The following is a 12,797-nucleotide window of genomic DNA, read 5'->3' as shown; positions in this document are numbered from 1 at the left end:
CTTTCAAGTAAGATGAAAATACATAAACATTTTTGCAAAATAGATCACAACAACCTGTGAACCATCACTTTTAAGGCGCCGTGTTCCTGTGTGGACGCCTTGTGCAGCCCTGCCAGGCCTTTGTGGTCTCAGCACTGTCTGCTGGTGCCCGTGGCCGTGGTGTGGCTTTCTCTGCACATCGTTTCATTAAAATGCCCATGAAGGTTTCAGAATTCAGCCGTAGATGGAGTGCAGACTGTGAGAGTCTCAGTCTGTGGGCCTAGCCGAAGTGGGACATCTGCCAGGGAGATGTGGGTGTGCCTGGGTTTGTGGTGTGAGCAGCGCTAACAGCTGATGGTGCAGATGCTACTTCTTTATTCACGGAAAGAATTTATGTGGTAGAAATGAAATTTAAACTAATTCAGATTTTTTTCTGGAGTCTAGTTTAATGTTTTTATGCTGGAGGTAGTTTTTATTTATTTATTTGTGTTTATTTGAAAGGCAGTGTGACAGATCGTCCATCTGTTGGTTCAGTTCCCAAATGCCCACAACAGCTAGTGAAGCCAGGACCCTGGAACTCCACCCAGTCTCCCACGTGGTGGCAGGACCCCTAGTCCTTGGGCCATCACGTGCTCCTCCCAGGGTGTGCAGTAGCAGGAAGCTGGATCAGAAGTGGAGCTGAACTCAAATCTAGACGCTCTGATGCAGATCGGGGTGTCTCATCCACTTTGCCAGGTGCCACTGCTGAAGGCAATTTTTGAAGAAAGCAGATTGGAGGCACTCGTGCGTTTCACTCTCTCCCAAACACCTGCCAAATGAACAGCAGCACAGCCACAGGCTGGGTGCAGTGGCACTGACGCTCCGGATGCTGGAGGGCCGACGGGGAAATGGCTGTGTGCTGGCAGTGAGGAGAGCGGAACACTCCAGTCTGCACTTGGAGGCACCAGGGACTATTACAGAGTGCAAGAAGGGGCAGTGTTGCCACAGCAGTTAAGACACCACGTGAGGGGCCAGCGCTGTGGCGTAGCTGGTAAAGCTGTAGTGCCGGCATCCTGTATTGGCACCAGTTCAAGTCCCGGCTGCTTCACTTCCGATCCAGCTCTCTGCTGTGGCCTGGGAAAGCAGAAGAAGATGGCCCAAGTGCTTGGGCCCCTGCACTTGCGTGAGAGACCCAGAAGAAGCTCCTGGCTCCTGGCTTCAGATCAGCTCGGCTCCAGCTGTTGCACCAACTGGGGAGTGAACCAGCGGATGGAAGATTTCTCTCTCTCTCTCTCTCTCTCTCTCTGCCTCTGCCTCTCTGTAACTCTGCCTTTCAAATAAATAAATAAATAAATATACCTTTTTAAAAATTTTTCAACCAAGTTTAAGTGTCTGGTTTTACACAACTGAGAGAGTGTGTGAATTCACTGGACTCAGCTGAGAGTCAGGAGACAGAACTGGGAGAAGAGTGCCTGGTGAGCAGGGGTGGACAGGGAAGCCCTTGGCGCAGGAGCAGCCGGGTGCATGAGGAGAGCAGTGTGGTTCACAGCGGTGCCCTGTTTCCCAGGACACCTGCAACCATGGAATTAAAAGATCAATTTATTGTGATTGTAAATCGTTTTGAAATCCACACGTACAAGGAGATCTTGAAAAAGAAACAGAAGATGCGTATTATGAAAAACTGCTAAGAGTTTTTTGCAGCACGATGAACACGTCTCTCGCTCTTTTTTTAAACATTTATTTTATTTATTTGAAAGTCCGAGTTAGAGAGAGAGGTCTTCCGTTTGCTGGTTTACTCCCCAAATGATCACATTTGGGCTGGGCTGATGTGAAGCCAGGAGCCAGGCGGGTCAGCACTTCCTTGTGGGCTGTGCCAAGCCCCTCCGTCTGTGCGCACGTGCAGACCCGGGCCTGTCCACCCTGGCACTGGCCGCGTGCCGTGCCTGGAGCTGTCAGTCTGGAGTGCACACCTCTTTTCCTTCTTCGGGGTTTCACGGAGTTCTGAGCGCCCCAGCATCCGAGTTCTCGCTCTTACTGAGTCAGCGTCTCCGTGGCCGCTGTCCGTGCTGGCTGCCCGCCTGCCTGGGTCACTCCTTTGACATTTGTTGGGAACTTGCTCTTTGCCCTGGCATGTGGTCAGGTCCAGAATGTTCCACGGTGGCTGAAAGAGTCAGTGTTTTCTGTTCCTGGTGTAGTGTCTGCAGCCCGAGACAAGGTCTGGCTGTTGTGTGGTCCTCTCTGCCCTCATGGATGCTGGACCCTTTGTCTCCCCACTCCTGTCCAGCTTGCTTCCCCACCGTGAGGCCATGTGTCTGGCCATGGGCCCTCGTTAGGTTTACCACGGGGGTCCGAGTGCCAGCCCCGATGGAGTCGCCAGCTCATTCTCCACCTTCGACCCAGAGTTTCGACCCTTACAAAGCACGCATCTGGAACTTGGACGCTTTCCGACAAGGGTGTGTGTTTGCCGGCTGCTCGGGACACCTGCGTCTCATACCTGAGTGCCTGGGTTCAGGTCCCAGCTCCGCCTCCAACTCTAGTGTGCGCTCTGGGAGGCAGCAGGTGACGGCCCAGGTACCTGGGTCCTTGCCCCTGGGCTCCGGATTTCCGACTTCAGCCTCGCTGGGCCCTGGCTGTTGTGGGCATCTGGGGTGTGAACCAGTAGACAGAAGATCTCTGTCTCTCTTTCAAATTAAACATAAATAATCTTTTCTGACAACCTGTCATTTTTTTAAAGATTCATTTATTTATTCAAAAAGAAGAGTGACAGGGAGGGAGAGACGGAGAGAGAGCTTCGTCTTCTGGTTCACTCCCCAACAGCCAGAGCTGGGCCATGCTGAAGCCAGGAGCCTGGAGCTCCATCCTGGTCTCCACGTGAGCGGCAGGGGCCCGAGGACTTCTCGGGCACATGAGCAGGGAGCTGAATCAGCAGTGGTGCGGCCAGGACTCCAACTGGCACTCAGTTGTGGGACGCCAGCTCGAACCGCTGCGCCGCAGCGCTGGCCCCACTCACGCTCATGGGCCGTCGGCTGCTGCACGCTATCTGGAACTGGAATTCAAGTGGCAGTGGCTGGTGGCCTATCTTTCTTAACTACTTTTGGGTTGGTTATTATGTTTTCTTTCTTTTTCTCTCCTCCTAGATTGGAAGTTATTCATTCAAATTCCATAGTGTTTGCCCTGGATATTTTAACATCCAGAATTAATTTATCAACGTCTAAAAGGTTTTTTTAAATATTTACTTATTTATTTGAAATTCAGAGTTAGAGAGGAAAAGACAGAGAAAGAGACCTTCCATCCACTGGTCATTCCCTGATGGATGCAACAGCCAGGGCTGGGCCAGGCCAAAGCCAGGAGTTTCATCCGGGTGCCCCACGTGGGTGCAGGGGCCCAAACACTTGGGCCATCTTCCACTGCTTTCTCAGGCACGTTATCAGGGAGCTGGATTGGAAGTGGAGCAGCTGGGGTTCAAACAGGTGCCCCTGTGGGAGGCCAGTGTTGCAGACAGTGGCTTTACCTGCTGTGCCACAGAGCTGGCCCCCACACCTAAAATTGATCTGTGTTTTTGTCCTCCCACAAACAGCATAGATGTGGACACTTTGGTTCTTTTTATTATTATTATTATTGATTTATTCGAAAGAGTTACACAGAGGAGAGGCAGAGAGAAGGGGAGAGAGAAAGATCTTCCATCCGCTGGTTTACTCCCCAGTTGGATGCAACAGCTGAAGCTGAGCCAATCCGAAGCCAGGAGCTTCTTCTGGGTCTCCCATGTGGGTGCAGGGGCCCAAGGACCTGGGCCATCTTCCACTGCTTTCCCAGGCCATAGCAGAGAGCTGGATTGGAAGTGGAGCAGCCAAGACTTGAACTGGCGCCCGTATGGGAGGCTGGCACTGCACGCGGCGGCTTTACCTGCTGTGCCACAGAGCCGGCTCCAGACACTTTGGTTCTAACCCTGGGTGTCTTGGCCTGCGCCAGGTCACTGCTTGTCTCTGTCTTACTTGGGGCCAGAGAGGCTCCACTGGGGTTTCTTGCAGTCCCTCACGGTGGGACTCCGGCCCCCTTTTGAGTTCCCCTTAAAGTCTCCTGGATCTGTTCCTTGGAGTTGGTTAACATCTAGACCAGGCGCCGGCATTGCAGCTGCAGCGGGTAAAGCCGCCGCCTGCGACTCTGGTGTCTCACGGGTGCGAAGCCTGAGGCCAGGTCTCCCACGGCCAGCCCACGGCGAGTGGCTCCCACATTTCTGGGGGTTCCTCCTTTATCACAGCTTTGCCCTCTGAAGTTCTGCTCTTTCTTGCCAACTCGACCAGTAGGTTTCAGCAGTTTGTTTTTTATAAACCTTTATCTGGAGTAGTGCTTGTTTGCCCTGCACTAAAGAGCTGGCCAAAGCTATGGAGTTTGTTACTCTCCCGGGTGCAGGTGTTCACAACATTGATGTCCAGTTGTTGCTGGGCCCATGGGAGCTCTCACAGATCAACTGCAGCTCTTCTGGAACGCCCTGTCCACCCAGCTGTTGGCTCTGGGGGTCCCTGCCACTTGTGTTTTGCCTTGGCCTTGCCTCTGACAGGTGGTCCCCGACACTGCTGACCGGGGGCACCCAGCGTGTCTCAGGCTGTCAGTGGCTTTCTCAGCTCCCCCCTGAGCCGGCCACAGCTGCATGTGAGCCTGGATCTGGTCCGTGTTTTCCTCCTCGCCTTCCCGTATCCTGTGGGTGGGTACCAGCGGCTGCCGCCGCCAGCTCTTCCTGCAGTGATTGGTGGCCTTGGTGGTTGGCCTCAGCCCTGGGTCCCTCACTTGGCAGCCCTCAGTCTGTAACCAGGGGCACTTGCGCATCGTTTAATTCCTCGGCCCTTGCGAGAAAGACTGAGCACTCCTGTGTCCTGGCTGAACCAACCCCATCACGTTTTTGCCAAACACTCTGGTTTTTCCCTTGTGAAACACTGAAGAGGAGCCCTGGTCAATCACGGGCACCCATCTTTCTGCGTTCCCGAAGCCCTGCCTCCGTCCCAGGCCCCCTCCTCACCCCAGAGCCCCCAGCAGAATCCTGGGGGCCTCGCTGTTCTCACTGTGATCCTGGGGTCTTTCCCTCTGCCGGGAAGCAGCAGGCTTTGCGTCTGAGGAGCGTCTTTGGCCTAAAGCCTGGGGGGATGGCGAAGTGCGTGGGGCTTCAGAGGTCGAGCCCTGCAGGACGGCCGCAGCTCCAGTTGCTGGAGCAAGTCCCGTGGCTGCTTTCCCTCAGCTCGGCGTAGAAATAAGAAGCCAGCAACCTTTTATTTGACAGAAAAGAGACTCTGATGGGCAGGGGACAGGAAAGCGTGTGGTGGAGAGGAGAGCAGGGAGTGCCGAGAAGGACGCTGGCCTTGAGGCAGTGTCCTGGGCTTGTCTGGCATCGCTGTCTGTTCATTGGGTCATTCTGGTGGGGGTGCCCATGGGACAGGAGCGGGGCTCATGGAGGTAGCGGGGGTCTCCTGGAGAGGGCTCAGCCCCCTCCTCTGCCAGCTCTGGGTGACAGATCTAAACCACAAGGTCACCCAGGCAGCCAGGTCTCCTGGAGCCGCTCCGACGCCCCCCCCCCCAGGACGCGGCCCCTTCCCCTGCCGGCTCTGGGTGGGAGACTGCCCCCACCTGGAGGTGAGATCTAAAGCTGCAAGGTCGCCCAGGCAGCGCGAGAAGCTGTTAGTGGGGGAGGCGCTTTCCCGTCACAGCTGGCGGCCTGCTTGTGGAGACATTGCACCTGCGTCCGAGGGGCCCCCAGACCCAGCCCCACTGGACAGCCTCAGTTCATTCCCACTGCAGGGTGCTATGGCCGCCTGCTGGGCTTCACGCTGAGTAGCCGCTCAGACGGGGGCCCTGTCCCAGAGCAGGCCTTGACAGTGGGGGACACTGGCGCTGTCCTGCGATGCCCCCAACCCCCGTCTGCAGACTGCTCTTCCTTTCTCATTCGGGGCTTACCAGGCCTCAGGTGTTTTGTTTTGTTTTTTAATGTTTATTTGAAAGAGAAAAAGGAGAGAGAAAGAGAGGTCTTCCACCTACTGGTTCACTCCCCAAATAGGCACAATGGCCGGGGCTGGGCAGGGCTAAAGCCAGGAGCTTCACCCAGGTCTCCCACGTCAGCGCAAGGGCCCAGGGACTTGGGCCATCTCCTGCTGCTTTCCCAGGTGCATCAGCAGGGAGTTGGATGGGAAGTGGAGCAGCTGGGATTTGAACCGGCCCCCGTGTGGGGTGCGGGCGCTACAAGCAGAGGCTGTACCTGCTACACCACAGCACCCGTCACATCAGCTTCTTCTCAGCCACATGGGTCCCCACTGGACATTCTCACAGCCCCTTGTCTTGCCCACTGCCTGCAGTTTACAGGTGCAGAATGAGGGGGGCATGCTGGGCCTGGTGTGGTCTGAGACCTGGCCTGGGGCCACGGGTCCTGAGAGGGGTGGCCAGCCCATCAGACAGCACCAGACACAGGCGCGCGTGATCAGATACACACTCCTCCACACAGCACCACACACACGCGTGATCAGGCACAGCCCTTCTCCACATGGCACTACACGTGCACACACACACGCCCTCCTCTACACACACACGAGACGGGCAGGGAGGCGCCCGTGCAGCAGGTGAGGCTGTGCAGCCAGTGGCTCAGAGACCCGGGTCTGGCACCGTGAGCGGTTGCTTCCGGGGCTCGTTCCGGCTCGTTCTCCACACGGCCCCACTGGGAGCCAGCACAGAGCGTCCTCTGTTCAGAACTGCTCGTGGGAGGCTGGAATCTGGGGCCTCGCGCCCACGCGCAGGGAAGCGGGAGAAGGGACTGCCCCGCTGGGGGCCTGCCTGGCCGTGTGAGGGGAGGCGTGGGGCAGACCAGAGCTCAGACCCTCTGAGGCATGTGGTGGGGGCTGCTGTCAGAACATTCCCTTCCCTTGTCCTGGGAGGAGACTTTGAACCCCGTGCACAGGGCTCTGCTGGGAAGCACAGGGCCAGGCACAGCTCTGCTCCAGCCCCGTCAGCTCCATCCCGTCGGGCTTTCAGCAGCTCTGACTGGGCCTGAGGAGCACTGTGATCACACGTGTGTGTCTGGTGCCGTGTGGAGGGCTGTCTCTGATCACACTGTGTGTATGTGTGGTGCCATGTGTGAGTGTGGTGCTGTGTGGAGCAGCACTGTGTGATCACATGTGTGTGAGTGTGCGGTGCCATGTGAGTGCTGTTGGATCACACGTGTATATGTGTGTGATGCCATGTGGAGGAGGGCTGTGTTTGATCACGCCTGTGTGAGTGCGTGGTGCCGTGTGGAGGAGAGCTCTCTGATCATGCCTGTCAGTGTGGTGCTGTGTGGAGCAGCGCTGTCTGATCACGCCTGTGTGACTGCCCGGTACCTGGGCCGAGACAGGGGTCTCGTGTGAAAGGCCGCGGTTGTGCTGGCCTTCAGCGCTGGGCAGGCCCGTGGCAGAGGAGCCCTGAGCCCCTGGTGCGTCTGGCCTTGAGCCACCTCGGGAGGCAGCAGGTGCGGTGCTGAGCCTTGGTGACCCTGTACACAGCAGCTTGTGGAGAAGTTCAAGCAGGTGCTGCACCACATTGTTTGCTGGGTCATGGCGCCAGGTCCTGCTGCCCACGTGTCCCCAGGGGGTCGCCCGTCCCAGAGTCAGCCTGCACGTGTCCGGTTGAACCCGTGACCTGTAGATCTGAGCACCTCCGTGGTCTTTGGAGAGGAAGCTCCGGAGGGGGGAGAAGCAGGAGCGCCCGTCCCGCCCGCTGGCTGAGGCGCTCACAGCCGACCTTTGGAGCGTGAGATAGCCCATTGTTCAGAACTTGGAAGACTCTCAACAGCGGCATTGAGAGGGGCACTCGGGCCCCTGGAAGTGCGGGCGCGGAAAGACTTGCTCATCTGGCTCCCTCCTTGGAACGCGATGGGAAACGGGATCTGCAGCGTGGCCGTGGCCGACGGGGGAGGGGGTGTGGGGGTGGAAGAGGAGTGGAGCTGGGGCACAGCAGGGCTTCTGCTGAGGCCGGGGAGCCACAGCTGAAGATTCGAGGCCGAGGGGCCCCACCTTGGTCTGTAAGATCCAGACGCCTGAGGGGTGAAATGGGGCGCTCCCTGTGGCAGCACCGCCCTCCAGGGTCTGTGAGCCAAAAGCAGGTCTCGTTCCTGGGACTCGGCTTCTGTTGAGCTGCCCCAGCCGGCAAGCCGACACCGGACACAACTCAGGCCTTTGGAGGCACTGCCTCTGCCACCCGTCCCCTCCTGTGTGACACGTGCTGCCAGTTCCCTGCTCGCTGGCCCTTGTTGGAACAGGCCAGGGATAGAAGCCACCAGTCACATGGAAAATGTCCTGAGAGGCTGGTGGTGTGGCACAGTGGGCTCAGCTGCTGCTGACATGCCGGCATCCCAAGACAGCACTGATCTGAGTTCTAGTCCCACCTGCTCCACTTGCGGTCCAGCTCCCTGCTGTGGCCTGGGAAAGCAGTGGAGGATGCCCGAGTCCTTGGGCCCTGCTCCCACATGGGAGACCCAGATGGAGTTCCAGGCTTCTGGCTTCAGCCTGGCTGTTTCTGCCATTTGGGGAATGAACCAGTAGAGGGAAGCTCACTCTGTCATTCTCCATCTCTGTCACTGTGGCTTTCAAGCAAATCTTTTTAAATATGAAATAATTATGGATAATTTTTTAAATTTATTTGACAGATAGTGTTAGGCAGTGAGAGAGAGGCAGAAAGGTCTTCCCTCCATTGGTTCACCCCCTAATGGCCGCTACGGCAGGAGCTGCGCCGATCCGAAGCCAGGAGCCAGGTGCTTCCTCCTGGTCTCCCACGCGGGTGCAGGGGCCCAAGGACTTGGGCCGTCCTCCGCTGCCCTCTCAGGCCACAGCAGAGAGCTGGACTGGAAGAGGAGCAACCGGGACAGAATCCAGCGCTAATATGGGATGCCAGTGCCGCAGGCAGAGGATTAACCGAGTGAGCCACGGCGCCAGCCCCTATGGATAAATTTACCTAAATAATTGTGATATTTTTACACTAGAAATTACAAAACGTTGCTGAAGGTAGACCTAAGTGGGTGGAGAGATGCAGTGTTTGTGGGTGAGAACTCATTCGTCTTCCTCCGTGTTGACCATAGATTCAACACGACTGCCGTCAAGATCCCAGCAAGCCGTTCTGTAGAAACAGAAGTGGGGCCGGCGCTGTGGCGGAGCAGGTAAAGCCACCCCCTGCAGCGCCGGCATCCCGTGTGGGTGCCGATTCAACTCCCGGCCGCTCCACTTCCATTCCCGCTCTCTGCTGTGACCTGGGAAAGCAGTAGAAGATGCCCAAGTGCTTGGGCCCCTGCACCCACATGGGAGACCCAGAAGAAGCTCCTGGCTCCTGGCTTCAGATCGTCACAATTCCTGCAATTGCAGCCAACTGGGAAGTGAACCAGTGGATGGAAGACCTCTCTCTCACTCTATGTCTCTCTCTCTCTGTAACTCTGACTTTCAAGTAAATAAACAAACCTTTAAAAACAAAGAAATTGAGAAGTGGATTCTGGACTCCATATGGAAATGCAAAAGATGGGAACTAAATAAAACAACCTCAAGAATGACTGACTGACACTACTTGGTCTGAGTCCAGGCCGTGTGGGTGTCATCGAGACATGGGGTCCGCACTGGCTCTCCGTGCCGGTCTGAAAGGGGAGACCGGCAGGTGGAGAATGGGGTGCCGCTCTTGCTGCAGACGGCTCAGCTTTCTTTCAGACAGGCGAGATGGTGGAAGTCCTGTAGCTTCATTTTGAAACTAGCACTGGCGGCAGTCCCCAGCATCTAAGTGGTTGTGTGGCTCTCCGGGGGCGGAGAGGGTGGGGCCTGGAGCCAGGACCGGAGCGGGTCCTCAGCTGTGAGCACAGCGCAGGCGGGCACCGCCCCACCTCCCTGAGTCCAGTCAGTGTGGTTGGACTCCTTGTGAGGGCCCCGTGCTGGGTGTGAGACGCACGGGCGGTGGTGCAGCCGGCCGAGGTCCATCTCAGGGCAGAAGGCAGTTTGGAGCTTTGTGAGATGGAGCCGGGCGGCCACTGTCCACCGTGTCCCCATAACTGGGGCCACACCTGGCCCCTCCTGCTGCCCGGCGTCTGTTACCTGTGCTGCTCTCACCTGCTCTGACCAGCATTCCCCCAGGTCAGGCGATGCCGGGCGCATTTCATGGGTGTGTAAAGTGTGTTCAAGTCTTGTTCATTCTCTCACGGTGTGATCTGTTTTTCTGATTTATTTGTAGCAGTTATTTGTGAGTCTTGGGTGTGGTCCTATCTCAGATTACACACAATATAAGTTTTCTTTCTTTCTTTCTTTTCTTTTCTTTTTTTTTTTTTTTTTTTTTTTTTTTTTTTTGACAGGCAGAGTGGACAGAGAGAGAGAGAAAGGTCTTCCTTTTCCGTTGGTTCACCCCTCAGTGGCCGCTGCGGCCGGCGCACCGCGCTGATCCGAAGCCAGGAGCCAGGTGCTTCTCCTGGTCTCCCATGTGGGTGCAGGGCCCAAGCACTTAGGCCATCTTCCACTGCACTCCCAGGACGCAGCAGAGAACTGGCCTGGAAGAGGGGCAACCGGGAACCGGGACAGAATCCAGCACCCTGACCAGGACTAGAACCCGGTGTGCCAGCGCCGCAGGTGGAGGATTAGCCTAGTGAGCCGCGGCGCCGGCCAATATAAGTTTTCAAGAATTAAGTTATGGGGCCAACACTGTGGCATAGCAGGTAAAGCCACAGCCTGCAATGCTAGCATCCTGTCGGGCGCCGGTTCGAGTCCTGGCTTCTCCGCTTCCAATCCAGCTCCCTGCTAAGGCACCTGGGAGAGCAGTACAAGACTGCCCAAATGCCTGGGCCCCTGCACCTGTATGGGAGACCTGGAGGAGTTCCTGGCTGACTTTGACCTGGCCCAGCCACTGCTGTTGTGGGCATTTACAGAGTGAACCATTGGATGGGAGATATTTCTTTAACTCTTTCTCTCTGCCTTTCAAATAGATGAATAATTAAGTTTTATGTAGAGGTCAGGGATCATCCCCTCCCCCATATTCATCTGGACAACACTGAGCTGTTTTGAAGAGGCCCAGTCTGTCCGTGGGTCATGCACGAAGTGCCTGTGCAGGAACTCGGGACCTCCCGGATTGCTGCACCGGTGTCCTTGACCCCTCCCGGGCCAGGATACCCGCTGTGCCCGCGACAGCCCCGCGCTGGGATGGTCTGGCTGTGGCAGGAGGTGCACCCCGAGGGGCGGCCTGGGCTATAACCGCACACTTGTGTCTTGCAGGGCAGTGCCTTCCCGCCTGACCGCCTGCTGGCATCCTGCACCTGCGGAGCAGACGGCCATGTCCCAGGCACAGGACTACGAGTGCCGGAGCCACAATGTGGACGGGCAGGAATCCCGGGTTTCAGGGTCGAGCACTAGGTGAGGACGGGAGGGTGCGGGGCTGGGGGTCCTTCCTGTTCGCCATGTGTGAGGCACTGGGTGGGGTGTGGCCAGCAGTGGGCCTGCACCTGTGATGGGAGCTCCTTGCTCTGGGTGGACGCCCAGCCCTCAGCTCAGCCCCAGCAGCCTGCTCTCGCTGCTGCGCTGCCTGCGAGATCGCTCTGGAGCCTGGCACGTCCCCCTCTCCTCTCCCAGTTGGGCCTCCCCCGGGGGTCAGCCCAGCCCTCAAGCCCCTGTGCTGGTTGGTTCCAGCACCAGGAGGCCATCGCCTATCACTCTCGGTTTTTGGCTTCTCATCTGAAGGCGGCTCTGCTTACAGAAATCCACAAGACCAAGAGTTGGCCCGAGGTCTTGTGTGCACTTGCCCAGGTCACTGCCACTGCCTTCACCTCTGTCATCACAGGCCACCGCGTGTGGCCGCTCTGAGTGCGTGTCCCATGTCTGAGTGCGTGTCCAGTGTCTGAGTGCGTGTCCCGTGTTTGAGTGCGTGTCCCGTGTCTGAGTGCGTGTCTCACGTCTGAGTGCGTGTCCCGTGTCTGAGTGTGTGTCCCGCGTCTGAGTGTGTGTCCCACGTCTGAGTGCGTGTCCCGTGTCTCAGTGTGTGTCCTATGTCTGAGTGCATGTCCCATGTACTGCATGTCCCGTGTAGTAGGTGTCCCGTGTCTCAGTGTGTGTCCCATGTAGTATGTGTCCCATGTAGTGCATGTCCCGTGTCTACCTTCCCATGGAGTGTGTGTCCCATGTAGCACATGTCCCGTGTCTGCTTGTCCCGTGTAGTCCATGTCCCATGTAGTGCATGTCTGAGTGCCTGTCCCATGTCTGCCTGTCCCGTGTAGCACATGTCCCATGTCTGCCTGTCCCGTGTAGTGTGTGTCCCATGTCTGCCTGTCCCGTGTCTGAGTGCCTGTCCCGTGTAGTGCATGTCCCGTGTCTGCATGTCCCATGTAGCACATGTCCCATGTCTGCCTGTCCCATGTAACACATGTCCCATGTCTGAGTGCCTGTCCCGTGTAGTGCATGTCCCGTGTCTGCCTGTCCCGTGTAGCACATGTCCCATGTCTGCCTGTCCCGTGTAACATGTCCCATGTCTGAGTGCCTGTCCCGTGTAGTGCCTGCCCCGTGTCTGAGTGCCTGTCCTGTGTAGTGTGTGTCCCATGTAGTGCATGTCCCGTGTCTGAGTTCTTGTCCCGTGTAGTGTGTGTCCCGTGTCTGCCTGTCCCGTGTAGTGCCTGTCCCGTGTCTGAGTGCCTGTCCCGTGTAGTGCATGTGCCGTGTTTGCCTGTCCCGTGTAGTGTGTGTCCCGTGTAGTGCGTGTCCCGTGTCTGAGTGCCTGTCCCGTGTAGTGCGTGTCCCGTGTCTGCCTGTCCCGTGTAGTGTGTGTCCCATGTCTGCCTGTCCCGTGTCTGAGTGCCTGTCCCGTGTAGTGTGTGTCCCATGTAG

At 57.2% G+C, this 12,797-nt stretch overlaps 1 protein-coding gene across 3 annotated transcripts in view; it reads left to right on the top strand.

Annotated features, from left to right (window-relative positions):
* Positions 1-12,797, top strand: part of ARHGAP39 (Rho GTPase activating protein 39) — a 68,271-nt gene that overhangs the window by 22,111 nt on the left and 33,363 nt on the right. For 2 of the 3 annotated variants that reach the window (XM_051828698.2, XM_051828696.2), the window contains exon 2: positions 11,199-11,336. In XM_051828698.2, coding sequence (XP_051684658.2) covers positions 11,257-11,336 — 80 coding nt within the window. In that variant the 5' untranslated portion in view covers positions 11,199-11,256. Of the gene's footprint in view, positions 1-9,043; positions 9,122-11,198; positions 11,337-12,797 lie in introns of all 3 variants that reach the window. The other variant, XM_051828697.2, reaches the window with a different exon arrangement.

The sequence above is a fragment of the Oryctolagus cuniculus genome, chromosome 6 (genome assembly GCF_964237555.1).
Source record: "Oryctolagus cuniculus chromosome 6, mOryCun1.1, whole genome shotgun sequence".
NCBI classification, from domain to species: Eukaryota; Metazoa; Chordata; class Mammalia; order Lagomorpha; family Leporidae; genus Oryctolagus; species Oryctolagus cuniculus.
This window is presented reverse-complemented; position numbering and strand designations above follow the sequence as displayed.